General features: G+C 34.8%; 1 protein-coding gene across 9 annotated transcripts in view; it reads left to right on the top strand.

Moving 5' to 3' along the window:
* FAM135A (family with sequence similarity 135 member A) overlaps positions 1-18,404 on the top strand; it is a 142,701-nt gene that overhangs the window by 68,375 nt on the left and 55,922 nt on the right. For 6 of the 9 annotated variants that reach the window (XM_056109607.1, XM_056109599.1, XM_056109601.1 and 3 more), the window contains 4 exons: positions 940-1,093; positions 5,040-5,117; positions 8,745-8,794; positions 14,493-14,648. In XM_056109607.1, coding sequence (XP_055965582.1) covers positions 940-1,093; positions 5,040-5,117; positions 8,745-8,794; positions 14,493-14,648 — 438 coding nt within the window. The remainder of the gene's footprint in view (positions 1-939; positions 1,094-5,039; positions 5,118-8,744; positions 8,795-14,492; positions 14,649-18,404) is intronic. The other 3 variants (XM_056109611.1, XM_056109600.1, XM_056109591.1) reach the window with 1 other exon arrangement.

Genomic DNA, 18,404 nt, shown 5'->3' with positions numbered 1-18,404 from the left:
GCCAGGCTCTGCCCATGCAGGCGTGATACTCGGTAGCTTGCCGGGCTCTCCGAGAGGCATATATTTATATATTTTTCTCTATGGTTTGTTGCCTACTGTCTGAACCCCATCAGATATGGTGTAGTAATTATGGAAAATTACTACCACGGCCATGCGGTCCAGAAAGCAAGCGGCCTGGAGCATGGCGGTGGTTGGGTAGTGGAGGTCGGCTGCTGGGGTTGGGTCCCTTGGGGCGGAGAGGGCTCTAGCCCACCCCACAGCCTGGTGTGGAGTCCCAAGCCAGTTGTTTTATTTAATTTGTTATTTTCACCTCTTGCTCCCTCAATAGAGTTAGTCAGATCAGTCCAAAGAAGTGTGTAAATAATAATTCCTAGAGTTGTAGCCATGAGTAGTACAAGTATAGCATTAGTTCTCTAAAAGAAAGGAGGATGTCCTAACAAAAGCAACTTGTTCCTCAATTCAAGTGAAATTTGAGCCTCATTTTTTAAATTGCCTTTCAATCTGCTTGATTTAGAAATTCTCTGTAACTGAATGATAAAACCACATCCCTTGGGGATGGAGAGATAGTGCAGCAGGTTGGGCATTAATTTGCCTTGTATGCAGCTGACCGGGTTTCAATTCCAGACATCCCATTTTGTTCCCCAAGTATTGCCAGGAGTAATTCCTGGGCACAGATCAAAAATTAACCCCTGAGCTTTGCTGGGTATGGCCCCTCAAAAAGCAAAAAAATCCAAATACAAACCCCGCCCCTCATATTTCTTATGTTTAAATTAGTCGTGTGATTAGTAATAGCTCCATAAAATGGTGCTGGGTTTCTTAATATGTTTTAGAGTAACTAATTCTGAAGGCTGTTTTATTTTTCTGTTTTAAGTGTTATATTTTTCGATTCAGCCATTGTTGTTACTAATACTCTATATCCCAAATCTGTTCTTTGTTTAGGGTTGCAGTTTCATCATCGCAGACTCTTTCCTACATCATGCCTATCATTTTCATTATACCCTTTGTGCCACTTTGCTGCTAGCCTTCAAGGGATTGCACAGCTACTTCATTACGGTAACAGAAGAGATCCCCTCTTGTCAGAAACTAGAACTGGGTATGTTAAAAGTAGCCAGACCTCTCCTCTATTTCAAATCATTCTTTTTAGATTGCTGCTTGTCTATAAGCTCTGCCATAATTGTTCTCTACTAAGTCTATGTTGTGTGCTTCACTTTTATTTCTCAATTCCATCTTTTTCAACCCTCAGTGTAATTACTTTTTGCAGTTAAAAAATGTAGTATCTTTAAGAGATAACTTCTTGGTGCTGTGTTTGAAGTAAGCCTTTTGGTAGTTTTTTTTTTTAAGCCATTTGTCAGTAGACTATTCTTAAAATACAACCAGGAACCATACCATAGAGCAAACATAATTATCTACAGAGCTGTAGGAAAATAAATTAAAGTCATTCATACTTCCAAATATTTATAATCTCTGCAATTTTAGTACTTAAAACTTTTATGCATATTTCATTTCAAGTTATCACTGATCTTCTAAAGCTTTATTAGTCAGAACATTTAAAACTTAATTGATCATTTAAAAAGCTTTAATTTTAGTACAGCAGTGATATCTGCATACATGCTATAGTATATAATAAAACATTACAATTTTGTGTCATTTTGTGTACCTTGTATATAAATGCATTCATATTGTACCACATAATAAAAGTCATATTTTTAAATTTTATGTCATTTCTGGTTTTCAAAATTTTTTAGAAGGCGCATTATTACTGTTAGCAAAATAACTATTTAATTTTTTAGTTTTATTAGCTTTTATTTTCACATATCAGCTAGTAGTTCATCATATGAAGCACATTTTAGAACAAAGTCTTGCTATTATATACTTGAATAAATCAGGAACTAATTTTTTTATTTTACTTAATCAGAGGAATTTAAAAAAATACTTCTTTGTGGGGAACCAGTGAGATAGTTTAACAGGTACTATTACTGTTCTTCTCACACAACCAACCTGAGTTTGATCCCCTGAGCACTGCCAAGTATGGCCCAAAAACTAAAAAACAAAAAAGGAATATTTGGTTCTCAAAAATCTCGGTATTCTAAAAACATTGATACCCTCATGGATTTGATGATTATTATTAACGTAAAATAGTTCATTTTTATAAATTTATACTTGGAATTCAAATTAGTTGTAATATGTATGATTTGTGCCTCATTTAAACTTAATTGAGATTTTTCTGGATATTATGCCACTACTCAGCTGTGTTTGATTAATGCCATAGTCAGTATATTCATTCAGTTCATTTACATTTTTTGCACATAACTAGAAGCATCACTAAATTGACTCCTTACATTGCTTAATTCAAAAATTCCAATATATGCACAAATACTCAAGCAATAGAAAAATAAGATTATGGGGTGTTTTTTTGGGTTCGTGTGCTCTTGTACACAAAACCAATAGTGTGGAATCTTTTGATCACTATTCTCTGACTTCTTACCAACTATACTGTGGTATTGAAGAGATAGGACGGGGCTAATGCACTTACCTTGTGTTTGAGACACACTGGTTGAATCCCCCCTTACTGCATGGTCCCTGGGCACTGCCAGATGTAACCCCTGAACCACGCACCCAGAAGCAAGCTCTGAGCCACTGCTTGGTGTGACCATCTCTCCCCATCCACTCCACTCCTCAGAAACCTAAATTCTAAATTAAACCATGTACTTCGAATCCTTATGTTTCCTTGAGAAAAATCCGATAGAGGAAGCTACTTTTTTCAAATAAAATATTTTGTATGTTCTTTTTAAAGCAATAAAAAAAATATTTGTAGCATAAAACTAATTTACGCTTTTGTGTAGCCTCAGTTAATAAAATTATGCCCCACGTACTTTTTAACTTGGTTCTTTAAAACTGAAACACATTTTCTTAGAAAAATTATACTGCAAATTTTGTTTAGTTTAGATTTAATAACCAGGCCACAGAAATATTAAGTGACATATTAACAAGTAGACTGTACCATGTTCCTGACAAGAAGTCTTATTAAAGATATGAACCTTAGAGGATGTGTGTAATGGTATTTCCACAAGGAAATATGTTAATTATTTCAATGCTGTTGGAGAATCTAAGGATTTTTATTATTTTGTCAAAATGATGAAGAATTCATGTTTGGAACTATTTCTGTTTCATCTTTGAAACTATGAATACAAAAGGATTTCAATTCAGAAGTTTGGAAAATGAATGGAACCAGATGTGTGAGTTAGAAAATTTTTAAGAAAACTGGAAATTCAAAAAGACTTCTTAGTGGTATCAGTCACATGAACTTTTCAAGAGCATTATTATGTTAAGTATTTAACTTAAGGGGAAATTTGAATGTCTAAATAGAGCTCTTGATTTCTCCTCTTCCTGTTATACCTAATCTAGCTAGCTCTGAGGATAGACAAGAGAAACTTACTATTCAAGACCAGGCTTCTTGTATTTTGAGAAATTTAAATATGTGATGGGCCTATAACTGCCTATACATGTAAAGAGTATGTTGATTTGCCTGCCTGTAATTTTCAAATAGATTTCAACATTAATATTTGCAAATGAAAAATGTACATGAACCACAACTTAGTATAGAAAAAAATATTTCTCTAAAAATTAGTGTTTGTTGGTAAAATTTTTAATCTTACTTTAGTTATTGAACCTTTTGAGACCCCAGTATGATAGTTCATTTTTAACATTTAAAATTTTTAACTTTTCACAAGATGACTTGTCATATGTTATTTTGGGCTTATAGATATAAAATAAAAATTATAATAATTAAAAGAGTCCTTATATTTTAAGAATCAGCTACTAAAGGATTGTCAGCTTTATTCCAGATAATTTGCTTAAACTTTTTTACCAGAAATAGAATTGTAAAGCAAGAGCTGACATGCTCTTAAGTGTGTATTTGTTCAAAATATTTTTGTTGAATGAAAATGAATGAAATAGCACATTTTTTGTTGTTAAAATTACAGATATCGGGGCTGGAACGATAGCACAGCGGGTAGGACGTTTGCCGTATATGCAGCCTACCCGGGTTCGATTCCCAGCATCCCATATGGACCCCTGAGCACTCCCAGGAGTAATTCCTGAGTGCAGAGCCAGGTGTGACACAAAAAGCAAAATAAAAAAAAATTCCAGATATCAACACAAAATTTAGAACAATTTTCTAGAAACTTTTTAAATAAAAACATCTTTAATTGCTAATTTTTTGCATTATTCTTAAACTTTTCATTATTGCTTGTATGTTTTTTATGAATTTTAATTTCTTAAAAATTTTGGGAAAAAATTCTGAAACTATTATTCACTATTCAAAGTAAAATTATTACATATTCAAAACTTATTTTTATCATTGCAAAATTAAATTTTAGATATGGGACTATATCCATAAAACACTCATCTCAACACCATATTAACTAGTTCTTAAAAAAGTATAAAATAGTTCTTGTTAGGACTCTATATTTCTATTATGTAGCAGTTTCCTTGAGTATGATAAATATCTATCTAAAAATCTTAGCTTCTATTACATTTTGAAAAATACTTCTGAACTCATATATAAGCTAACTCTAAATTCCTTTCTGCCTTTTGACTTTCTTTTCTTCTCGATGAATGATGTACATTATTTTTATGACAGATGGTTAACTGTTCATTTGGTGCAGAGACTTCTTATTGAATAGGCTGTGAAATTTAGACTTTGGCAAACCATTTAACCTTTTTTGGGCCCTCTATATACTTATAAAAGCAAATGATTACTTAGTTAAGTTCTAGATCCCTGCTTATTCTTAACTTCTCAAAATTAAAATATAAAAATAATGTTCGATTATGATAATTTGCTTGCTATTAAATAGAAAATAATTAATAAAAATTTGAATGTACATCATTTGTAATTCTAATAAACTAATTAACATACTCTGCTTTAGTGCTCTAACAGCACTGTCAAATCGTAGTATTATTAACAAGTTGAAAACTTCTAGTAAATTTGTCATAAAAGGAATATAATAACTAGTGCTATGTGCAATCCTTATAACTAGCCAAGGCCAACATGCAGGTCCTTTATGATCGCCTTCTCAGAAGAAAACAGCCACGAATACAGAAAGACACCTATCTAGGTATGTTTGCAAATAGGTTAATAATCCCTGTAACTAGTATGAAAGTTTGCTTTAAATTAGTGTCAAGTATAACTTGCATTTATTTATATATTATTTAATAACTTATTTTTAGAATCTAGTTGGCGTGTAGAGACTTTGATTTTTTTGTATTATGGTTTAATTTAAAACTTATAATTTAAAAATTATAAGTGCAGAAATTTCTTTGTTTTATTTTTCATAACTTTTTAGAGTTTCTACAAAGAACAATTTCTGGAGTCCATCTCCTGTCATAATTTGTTAGTTTGATATTACTGTTCTAAACTTACTCAGAGTAAGTTTATCCTTGGATAGGGCTAATAATAAAGTGTGATTTAAAAACTGAAGCTAATTTTATAAAATACATATAGAAAAAACCTTTCAGTATCTGGTTTTGTTTCTTGAGTCAGTTATTTTTTTATTCCTGAATTTAAAAAGCAAAATAATATCAAATCACCACTATCCAGATAAAAGCCATTAAAAGTATTCTGACCTCATAACTTTTTGGCATATTTTCCCATGTATTTTTCCTATATAGTTTAGACTTTTCTTTTAGAATAGTAATAGTACTTCTCTGTTATTTTGAAAGCTTTTACTTTGTGTTGAGTCACATTGACATTTTATAGATTTTGGAAAAGCCATATGAATAAAAAAATGAAATTGGATTTTCAGTTATCAGAACTTTACAAGGAAAAATTAACGTGCTGAATACTTTTTCAGCATTTGTTAGATGAAAGCAAACTCAGAAATGTTTATATTTTAATCTTTACTAAAACCTTTAGGGCTGGAGCAATAGCACAGCGGGTAGGGTGTTCGCCTTACAAGCGGCCAACTATGGCCAACCCGAGTTCGATTCCTCCGCCCCTCTCGGAGAGCCCGGCAAGCTACCGAGAGTATCTCGCCCACGGCAGAGCCTGGCAAGCCACCCATGATGTATTCGATATGCCAGACACAGTAACAACAAGGTCTCCAATGGAGACGTTACTGGGCCCGCTCGAGCAAATCGACGATCAACGGGAGGGCCTTTACCTTACCTTTTACTAAAACCTTTAAAGAAACAAATTTCCTTATCAGGAATGGAAAAAAAGACAGGTTAAAGATTTATAAAAATTTATACTAGGGGCCAGAGTGATTAATACAGGGGGTAGGGTGCAATTCTCATTAAACTGTTATTGCCTTCCTGTCAACATTCATGTGGATGTTTTAAATAATTTTATAGGATGGTTCTTATACATGAGACCTATTAAGACCTAGATTTGGTTGTGTAGAATAGAGCTTGCTGAAATACTGAAGCATAATAAAGTTAATTGAATACTAATTTTATTGAAATATTTCATAGTTAATACTTAATGTTATATTAGCATTTTCTGGGCTGGAGCAATAGCACAGCGGTAGGGCGTTTGCCTTGCACGCAGCCAACATGGCCGACCCGAGTTCGATTCCTCCGCCCCTCTCGGAGAGCCCGGCAAGCTACCGAGAGCATCTCGCCCGCATGGCAGAGCCTGGCAAGCTCCCCGTGACCTATTCGATATGCCAAACACAGTAACAACAAAGACTCCAATGGAGACGTTACTGGACCCGTTACTGGGCCCGCTCGAGCATTTTCTGAACTGTTACAAATATCTGTTTATTAAATGATGTGTAGATTTAGAAAACTAAAATGAGTTTACTCTGACCTAGCCACTTCATTTTGTGAAACTTGTATGTATCATAACAGTAAGAGTACTAGTAAATAAAAAATAAGTATATAAGCATGTTTATTATTGCATTGCTTTTGTTTAAGCAAAACACTGACCATAGAGATAATTGCCCATGTTGGGCAAATAGTAAAATATGGAAGATATCATAAGGTACTAATAATAAGGAATAGTGTCTGGTCATTTATTAAAAATGTTTTAGGGTTACAGATTTCCAAGGAGTACTGCTGAAAGAAGGAAAAATACCAATGACTTTGGGGTCATTTGAATGCAGAGATTTTAAAGTTGTTTTAGGGGCTGGAGCGATAGCACAGCAGGAAGGGCGTTTGCCTTGCATGCAGCTGGCCTGGGTTTGAGTCCCAGCATCCTATATTGTCCCCCGAGCATCACTGGGTGTGACCCAAAAAGCAAAGAAGAAAAAAAGTTGTTTTACTTTCAGACATCAAAATGTTCCTTGCATTGAAATAGTTCTCAATAACCAATGCAAATATACCAAATTACTCACTCACTTAAGTTTTCATTATATAAAAAAAATTGTGTAAATTTATTTTTCATTATATAAATTTTTATTATAAACAACTCTATTACATAAAAAATTAAAATATTTTAAAGCTCAAAACTTGAAAAAGCTTTTTTAATTTAAAAATATGTATACATAGAATATTTAACCTTCTCCGACAGGCAAAGGACATAGGTAATATGAAAACAGATGTTCACATCTGGAAGTTGTAAACAACTTTTAATACCAGACCTATATTTTAATACAGCTTTGCTTCTTTATTTTAAAATCTTAGAAAGCTTAATATTTAGAATCACTGATTTGTCTGACTTGTGAAGGGTCAGTGGATTCCTGTGGTTGACCAACTTTCTTGTTATATATTATTTTCTAAATTAATTTTATTTATATTCCAAATTATATGATATGTGTCTTACAGGTTTTAATTACCAGTAGTATTCTCATCTTAGCTTGGGTTGTATTTTGTGTGTTATAAATAACATTTTTCATTATTTTTAACAAGTCATAAGCTTTCCGTTTGTGAGATTATAAACTGATTAATTCAGGGAAGTCCATAGAAAATATTCTTGCCTTTGTGTAAGAATTATCAATTAAACTTTCAACAACAAGATTATGGACTATTTTAGAAACTTACAGACTATCTGTATAGAAAATGGAATTTGTCAAACTAAATTAGAAACTTACTGTTTATTGAAAAGGATTTTGTCATTCAATTTCATTAAATAACCTATATTTCAGGTATGTTTAAATGCATTTCTCTTATAAAACTGAATTTTAGTTCATATTTAGGAGTAACTTATTTATAGAATGACAGACATATACACTTATAACACAGAGTACTAAATTATATTGCTGTTTACAATACATGAATCCCAATAAAATGTACTGTAGTGTTTTAGTTCTGGGGTAAGGCTGTTGCTCGGTGGTCAAACTAGCCTTGCATGTGTAAGACCAGGGTTTGATCCAGAGCACCACATGGTCCCCTGAACATTGAACACCTGGCTGTGTTTAGGGGCTGAACCCCCAAACATGGAACTGAGAGTAACTCCTAACCACATACAGGTGTAAACCAAAGACAAAAACAAAAAATATTTGCCTTTATCTGTGATACATTTGCATATGTTTTTTTAAGTATGTTTTCAGTATTTCTTTAACAGTAGTAACCTGTTCAGAGACTGAAACACTATTTAATAATCAAAACATAGTTTAATTATAACATTACTTACATGTTTATATATTTATGAAAATATGTTACATTGAATTTTAATTCATTCAATATAGTTGAGATATTTCTCAACTTCCTGGGATTTTTTTAAAAATGTTGTTTATGTCATTTCAAAAGCAGTTTTCAGATCTTACATTGAAATATTTCCTTTAATCAATCTTTACTCCTTTCAGAGGAAATGGATGTAGAAGCTCGACTTACTGAACTATGTGAAGAAGTTAAGGTACTTGGATTATTTTTTTAAATTCACACTATCAAGTTAGTTAAGTGGTTTATTTCCTATCCTGGATATTTTTTCTAAGAAAAGCTTGATAATTTATCCTTCCTAAAATGCATCAATATAGTGGTAACTGTGGCATAAACTCAGCTTAGCCATTCAAAAGACATTTTCAACATAAAATTATCTTTAAAATGCATATTATCCTACATGTAAATGATGTATCATAGACATTTAGCTCACCAAAATTGTTCATTCTCTTATCACTAAGAATTTCTGGACAAAAAATTTTTCCCCTTCTCTTGCTTATATGGTTTTGGTGACTAGAAAGTACACAATTAAGAGTGGTGTTCACACTTAAGTTGTGCTTACACGCATTTTTGTTTGCAGTTGCTTGCAGGGATCCACATAGTGGTTGTGGTGTCCATAGTCTTTTGGTTTCATTGACAGGATTTTAAGACTTGATTGTGGTACTCATTTGTTTGTGTTGCTTACTGAGGATCACATTCTTTTGTTGTACTCCTCACATGCAGTTCGTTGTGGTGTGCCTGCAGAAATCCCCAATGGCATTACCACAATATTGCCCTGGGCACAGGGGATGGTGCCAGGGATTAAATTCATGATTCAGGCCTGTAAGGCACGTATTCTGTCACAGAGCTATCCTCAAGCCCCCTGGGCATATTTTTGAAATATACCTCCTTTTAGATATTAAAGATTTTATGTTTCTTATCCTTTTTTTTTAATCTGTGAAACTACTATTTTGACGTTTACTAATCATTTCATTGTCATTTATGAAAAAAATCCAAAGATAAGAATCAAACAAAAATATAAATTTGACTTTGGATTTTAAATTTGAATGAAGACTACACTTCTTTGAAAGGGTTACCATCTCCTTGAAAATTCAATCATATATACAAGTTATTTTGTAGAGAAACCTAATAGGCTTTTCCTATACAATTTAAATAGGCTTTCTTTTGAAAAATCACTAATGTTATATTAGTTCCCCCCAAAGGTATTAATGCTTATAAATAATCTTAATTTTCAGTTATTATGAAAAAAATCTTCAAATAGAAAAAAATGATATCAAAATGTTTGAAAAAAAAATAAAGTTATACTTGATGGAAATTGTCATCCATTTTTCTCCAATAAATTTTGATGTATCCATATAAAAATCCCATAAGAAATTTAATTTAAACTTTTAATTTTGTTTTGGGGTCACACCCAGCAATGCTCAGGGATCTCTCCTAGTGGGCTTGGGGAACCAAATGTGGTGCTGGAGATCGAACCCGGGTTACCCTCGTTCAAGGCAAGCACCCTACCCACTGTGCTATTGCTCTAAGCCCTAAACTTTTCTTTTTTAGTTCTCCTTCCCTCCCTATTTTTGTTGCTGTTGTAAAGACTGGGAGTCAAACACACTTGAAGTGGTGCTTTCCATGGTTTGCACTCTTATGGTTCTCACACATTTGCTAACCAGAAGTTACTCAGCTGGCTATCATGCACTGGAGCTCATACGCTTTTGTTCTTGAACTGGGTCCCATACAATAAAACTTTAAAGCAACATTTTCAGTGCCTATGATGGACATGCAAGATCAAACTCATGGTCGTAAGCTTATAGAGCTGAACTATCTGTGAGACCTTTCAACGTGCCTTAAAGACCATTTGAAGAAGATAAGACAGGTTTAGAAAAACTTTGAAAAAATAATACTCTTATTGAGAGATTTGATCAACTGGATGCTAAAAGCTGTATAGAAAAGTAACAATAATGAAATAGAGCTGACCTCTAATACAGCAGAAAAATCAGTGTAACTAGTCTTAAAACAGTGACACTACTGTGTTAAAGAACTGAACATAGGATAAAATTCTATAGACATTGGTGTTTATAAATAATGTGGGAAAGTTAGTTCATTTTTCCATGCTGTAGAAATAAAATTTAAATGGAATAGAGTTAAATGCAAAAAAAAAAACCAAAACAAATTATTTTATTAAAAAATAAAGATTCATCATGGCAGGTACCATTTTCGTGCACTTCAAGGTATGCAGAAATAAAAATTGGAAAAAAAATGAACATTAAAAAATCAAAAAGTTAAGAAAGGCACTTAAGAAAGAACTAATAATCTAATAAATTAATAATTACATGACTTGCTATTTTGGAGCACCAGTTTTATATTTCAGCTAAAATATAATCAATTTGTAACCTAAAGATCAACTCTTGGCTTTTTTTTTTTAATTTTTCTTGATTGAATTCAGTCATCTTTTACTTTGAAAGAATTAAACTGAATTTCTGGCTAAAAAGAAAAAGCTAAGTATGTGTTTGGTCATGATTATATAATTATAAAATGTTTGAACTGTGTATAGTTTGAACTATTAATTACACAGAAGAGTGGCGCAAATTTTGGTATTATAAAGAAATTTTTATTTTTAACTATATCTGTTTACATTCATTTAAAATTATGGGGGGAATTTGGCCCACACGAGGCTGTGCTCAGTGCTTATTCCTGGCTCAGGGCCTAGAGATCATTGCTGGAAGTGCTCAGTGAACCATTTGCAATGCTCAGCATTGAACCCAGGTTGACTGCATGCAAGGTGGGTCCCTTACATGCTGTTACTATCTGGACACTTTTTTAATTTTTCAAGATTTTTTTTGTTAAAGTTGTTTTTTTTAATTGAATCACTGTGAGATAGACCTTTCAAAAGCTGTTCATGATTAGGCTTCAGTCATACAGTGTTCCAACACCAATCCCTCCACCAGTGTACATTTCCCAGCACTAGTGTGCCCAGTTCTCCCCAAACACCCTGCCCCCAGCCTGCCTTCTCTCTCTAACTTCTCTCTCTCTACCTCCCCTCCTCTCCCTCTTTCTCCCCTTTTTGGGCTGGGCATTGTGGTTTACAATAAAGATACTGAAAGTCTGGACTAATTTTTAAAAACAATACATAGAGATTTGTTGCTTTCAGAAAGATATTTGTATTTCAGTTCTAATGTTTAAATGGAAATAATAAAACTTAATATCAACTACCAGGGGCAAATTTTCTCAACAGCTAGAGAGAAAATACGTAAAATATTTACAAACCTGTCCAAATCTGTAAGAAAAATCTGCAAATTGTTATTTTTTATTGTCAACTTTTTCTGCTTGTCCTTAAATTCTTGGATCTCTTTCCTTGTTTAATGCTTATGTTTTTAATTCATCCACTCATTTGTCCATTCAGAATTTTTTATTTTCGGATGACTATGTACCAGGAAGTAGACTCACAGAAGCAAGACAGTCTCTTAACTTGTAACCAATTTTGTGGTTTTATTTCTGTGTTCTCTGAGTTAAGATAGATAAATTTGTATGGGCTTTAGAGTAGAAAAGCTTATTGAGTTAAAGAAGCATAAATCAGCAGCATATTACAAATTTATATTACTCAATAATAGCATATATGTATGTGTGTATATGTATATATATATATATACACACACACACACACACATATATACATACAAATATATAGAAAACCCATCATACAACAGGGAAAGGAGCTGAACAGATGTTTCCCCAAAGAAGACAGACAGATGGCGAGCATGCTGATGAAAAATTGCTCATTGTCACTTCATATTAGAGAAGTACAAATCAAAATGACACTTAAGACATCACCTCACAGCTTTGATAATGACCCAATTCAAAAAGTCTGGAAACAGCCAAGACTGGCTGATTGGGTGAATGAAAAAAGAAGCTCACTCTCTGTTGGTGGGACTGACAAATAGTTCAGCTTCAGTGGAAAGCAGTATGGAGGCATCTCAAAACATTAAAAATAGATAAACCATATGGTCTATCTTTCCCCTCCTTGGCATGTGTCCCAAGAACACAAAAACATTCATTGAAAAGCATATTTGCACACCTATATCCATTGTGGCATTATTTATAATAGATAGGACCTGGAAATAACCCATTATTTCTGTTGGGTAACAGAAGATGAGTGGAGAAAGAAATTGTTTTATTTATACACAGAGTTGATTACTACTCAGCATTAAGATGAAATCTTGCAGTTCTCTATAACCTGGATAAAACTGGAAGGTATCATGCATGCTAAGGGAAGTGAGTCAGAGGAGAAAACAAATAACGGATAATCTCACTCATTTATGGAGTATAAAGAAACAAAGTAAGGGAATAGACAATGGCCAATGAAAATAAACTCTTGAGATTTTAATGCGCAGTGGTGAAGAATGAGACCTGAGACTAGAGGACTAGGTTGCTAAGGAGGAACCTGGGGACAGTGGTGGAGAGGGCACAGTGGTGTGGTGGATGTGGTAACAGTAAACTGCATGTCCAGAGATTAATATTAATACTATCGTAGAGCTTGATACACCAAAAAAGAAGAAAAGACTCAGAGGCTAAGTGCAAGAGTACTTTCAAATTTAAGGAGGCAGTAAGATGCTGGATAACATGAGGAAAAAAACAATTTCTATTGTAATGATACTGTGCTGTATAACTATACCATAACTTATGCAACTGGCTAGACTTTGTTGTATATTCAAGTTGTATTCAGTTGTTGTTGTTTCTTACTATCAAAAACTACTGTTGTAAAAAAATAAAACTACTGTTGCCAAGAAAACAGTTTTAGATAAATGAAGGATATCTGTGGGAATGTGAATGGTGCCCTTCCCTCAAAAAAATATATTTATATTATATATGTGATAGAGGGATCACTCTGAGAATGGAAAACATTTACTGGCACTGCATGGTCCTGGAGCATTGCTGACTGTAGCTGTAATGGCCCACAGGCAATGCCAAGGTGACTCTGGTAATCCTCCAGCATCATTGCCTGGCTCAGTATCACTTTATAAAATAGCACTGTAGCAATGTCCTCCCCTTGTTCATCGATTTGTTCAAGCAGGCCCCAGAAACTTCTCCACTGTGAGACTTGTAACTATTTGGCATATCAGTACGTCACGGTTGCTTGCCAGGCTTTGCCGTGTGGGCGAGATACTCTTGCCAGGCTCTCTAAGAGGGCCGGAGGAATCCAACCCAGGTCTGCCGGGTCGACTGCTTGAAGGCAAACGCCCTACCGCTGTGCTATTGCTCCATAAAAGAAATAAAATGAAAAGAAAGGCATCTCAGTCTATCTGAGAGCTGCCACTCTCTATCTGAGAGCTCCAGTCTCTTAGAAATTTAGTTGATTGGAGAAGGCAATATTAAGATTTCATTATCTTTTGAAAATGTAACATCATATACATTATTTTTTAATTCCCATTACCTTAGTGGTTGAAGTTACTGATGCTGTCGGATTCCTAATTTGTAGCTTTATGCAGTATTTGATAATAAGATAGTTTTAGTGTTGAAATTTTGTGGCCAGACTGATAGTACAGCAGCTAAGACACTTCCCTTGCTCATGCCCACCAGGTTCTATCCCTGGCACTATACATGATCCCCCAAGCACAGCCAGGAGTGATCCCTAAGCAGAGAGCACAAGTAAGCCCTGAACACACCAGGTGAGACCACAAAACCAAAATTAATGATGTTGATGATGGTATATTGATTAGGTTTTAAAAGCATTCCAGTAATATCGTATAGAAAGTCATTGAGTTATTCTTCATACAAAGGTACATTCCCCTACATATGTATTTTTAAAATGAAAAGTTTGACTTTGTGTTGATATTCTCATTAATATACCTAGATATGCAGTGGTAAATCTCAGCAGTAAAGGTGTTTTTTCCTTGTCATTTCAGAAAATAGAAAATCCTGATGAACTGGCTGAACTTATAAATATGAACCTTGCACAACTTTGCTCACTTTTAATGGCTTTATGGGGGCAGTTTCTGGAAGTTATAACACTACATGAAGAACTAAGAATACTGTTAGCACAAGAGCACCACACTTTGAGGGTACGTTAAAGAATGGTAAAGCATTTTAATGTGTATTATCGTTTATCCTTAGATTTTCTTATGAATGATAAATTAAAAGACATTTATCATTGTGTTACTGTTTGATTTCTGAAGTTAATAGAACTAGACAGTTGAGCACACAACCCCCAGGTATAAGTAACTTAGAAATCACAATGACAACTTATAAGAAGATCCAACTAGACAGAATTAAACTGCATGTTTAATAGAATAGCCTCTGGAGTCCAAAAACAGAACTATAGCCTGGTCTCATTAGGAACAGAAAACAGGACGTATAGAGCCATCACAAACTAAGATTAATTTTAATTCTTTCTCTTATTGTCTTTTTCATTTCTCAGCTTCTCTTTTCTGGCAGTCCTACTCTCTCCTTATCATAGTTAAGGATCTATGTTATGATTTCCAGAGCTGGGGAAGTCATTAAGACAGATATCTTTACTATAGTTCTCATGCACCATATGCACAAATATTTGTACAAATTTATTGTATTCTATGGCAGGAGGTTTGATTTGTGAATCATCTGACCACCTTCTCAATCTTACTTTCTCACATACCCTGTTTGAAGACTAGTTTGCTTTGATCTGTTGGCAGTTAACTTTAAAATATGGGGTTTTATGGAGCAAACACTCCTGAAATTTATATGGAACAATAAGCCCCCACAAATAGCTAAAGCAATTCTTGGGAAAAAGAAAATGGGCGGATTCAAACTCTACTACAAAGCAGTAATAATTAAAACAGCATGGTACTAGAACAAAGGCAGAGCTGCAGACCGATGGAACAGGGTTGAATATACTGACATCTCTCCCCAAGCATATGATCATGTAATCTTTGATAAGAGGGCAAGAAAAGTGAAGTGGAGCAAAAAAAACCTCTTTAACAAATTGTGCTGGCAAAACTGGACGACTACAAGCAAAAAAGTGGGCTCAGATCTCTGCCTAACACCATGTACAAAAGTAAGATCAAAATGGATTAAAGACCTCGACATCAGACAGGAATCCATAAGGTACATTGAAGACAAAGTGAGCAAAATCCTCCATGACATTGACGCTAAAGGTACCTTCAAAGATGTCACGCCACTGGCCAAGCAAGTGAAAACAGAGATAGGCAAATGGGACTATCTTAAACTAAGAAGCTTCTGCACCTCAAAAGAAATAGTGACCAAAATAGAAAGACAGTCCACAGAATGGGAAAGATATTCACCGAATACACATCCAACAAGGGGTTGATATCAAGGATATACAAAATACTGGTTGAACTCTACAAGAAGAAAACATCCAACCCTATCAAAAAATGGGGTGACAAAATGAACAGAAACTTTCTTAAAGAAGAAATACGAATGGCTAAAAGGCACATGAAAAAATGCTCTACATCATTAATCATCAAGGAGATGCAGATCAAAATCACAATGAGACATCATTTCACACCACAGAACTGGCCCACATCCAAAAGAACAAAAGCAACCAGTGTTGGCGCAGATGTGGCTAGAAAGGGACCCTCCTTCACTGCTGGTGAGAATGCCGACTGGGTCAGCCCCTTTGGAAAACAGTATGGATGATTCTCAAAAAATTAGAAATTGAGCTCCCATTTGACCCAGCAATACCACTCCTGGGAATATACCCCGGAGAGGCAAAAAAGTATAGTCAGAGTGACATCTGCACTTGTTTGTTCATTGCAGCACTCTTTACAATAGCCAGAATCTGGAAAAAACCTGAGTACCCGAGAACAGATGACTGGTTGAAGAAACTCTGGCACATTTACACAATGGAGTACTATGTACCTGTTAGAAAAGACGAAGTCATGAAGTTTACATGCAAGTGGTACTACATGGAAAGTATCATGCTAAGCGAAATGACTCAGAAAGAAAGGGATAGACATAGAAAGATTGCATTCATCTGGGGAACATAAAGTAACAAAATAGGAAACTAACACCCAAGTATGGCAGAGATTAGTACCAGGAATTTTACTCAATGACCCGGAGGACAACCACACATGTTAGGGGAAGGGGGAGATCAGAAAGAGAAGGGAACACCAAATAAAGGGTGTTGGGAGGATCCGCCCATGATGGGAGAGCATACTGAGGGTAGACTGTTGACCAAGCATGATTGCCACTCAACGCCTCTTTTGCCGACCATGGCACTCAAAAGGAGAGAGAGGGAAATGCCCTGCCACAGAGGCAGGGTGGGATAGGGGCTGGGGGGGAGGGGATGCTGGGATCCGAGGTGGTGGGAAATGCGCACTGGTGGAGGGATGGGTGTTTGATCATTGTATAATCGAAACCCAAGCACAAAAATGTGTAAGTCTACAACTGTACCTCATGGTGCCTCACTATTAAAAAATAAATAAATAAATAAATAAATAAAAACAAATTACCAAAAAAAAATAAATCAGATGCCCAGGAGTAAATATTATTCAGAGTCAATCAACTCCCAAGTTACAAAGCATAATATTAACTGTCTTCCTGTGTCCACACAGAATGGACATTGCTTACAATACAAGTTCAGTGTCCTTAGATGGGTGTGACCTGACAAACCTAAGTTTCCTGAGGAAGGACAAAAGAGTGTTATCCTACATTCGATCATTTAATGTTTTATTTTGCATCTTCAGTCAAAATTTGGTCAGATTAGGGTTTTTTTCAATAGCTATAGATTGTTCATTTTCAATGCTGTCATGTATTCTGTGTCAGTAGACCTAAAATCAGCGTTGCCAGTGTACTATTTATATGTTTTGTTAACTCTGTAGCTATTAAAAGTCAATCTGTTATGAACGTATTTCCTGGCATAGTAACTACTATAAGGGTAATTGCTATGTGTATCGTGGATAACTTTAACTTTACTGGTTAATGCCATACTTTTTTAACCACAAGAATGATAGCAATTTCACTCACACCAGCACTGTGTGAGATTTCATGTTATTCTCATCAACTCTTTTTGTGGGGAAGTGGTGTGTTGGCACCACACACACTAGTAGTGCTCAGGGCTTACTCCGGGCTCTACACTCAGAGATCACTCCTGGCAGGGCTTGGAGGGACTTTATATGGTGCCAAGGGATCAAATCCAAATTGGTTGCGTGCAAGGCAAGTAACCTACCCTGTGTACTATCTCCCCAGCCCTCTTGTCAACTCTTGATATTGGCAAACTTTTTAAATTTTGCTAATTTGATGATGGCTATAAATGTAAAATAAATACATAATTATGATTTTAATTTGTATTGTTGATTTTGACATCCAGCCTTTATGTATAATTATTGACTATTTCAATTTCTTCTTTGTGAAATACCTTTTCAAATCATTTACTCCTTACTGTTTTTGTAAATAAAAAATAGCAATTGAAAAAAAGCACAAAAGTTTAAGGTACTTGCCTTGCATGTGTCTGATCCTGGTGTGATCCTCAATGATGCCAGATTTGACCTCTGAGCACAGAGTCAGGATTAGTCTTTGAGCACCTCCAGGTGTGGTCAAAAGCACACTCAGAATATCATTTACCATATTCCTATACGATTACCTTTCTTTTTCTTCATCTGTAAATAGTTTTCTATGCTTTGTAAGTACTAATCCTTTCTTAAATGGTTTATAAACTGCACTGCACTGTCCTCCCGTTGTTTATCGAATTTCTCGAGCGGGCACCAGTATGTCTCACAACAAATTATGAGACTTGTTGTAACTGTTTTTGGCATACTGAATACCTCACGAGTAGCTTGCCAGGCTTTGCCATGCAGGCAGGATACTCTCGGTAGCTTGCCAGG

Source organism: Sorex fumeus, unplaced genomic scaffold, assembly GCF_029834395.1.
Source record: "Sorex fumeus unplaced genomic scaffold, SorFum_2.1 ptg000008l, whole genome shotgun sequence".
Taxonomy (NCBI): domain Eukaryota; kingdom Metazoa; phylum Chordata; class Mammalia; order Eulipotyphla; family Soricidae; genus Sorex; species Sorex fumeus.
This window is presented reverse-complemented; position numbering and strand designations above follow the sequence as displayed.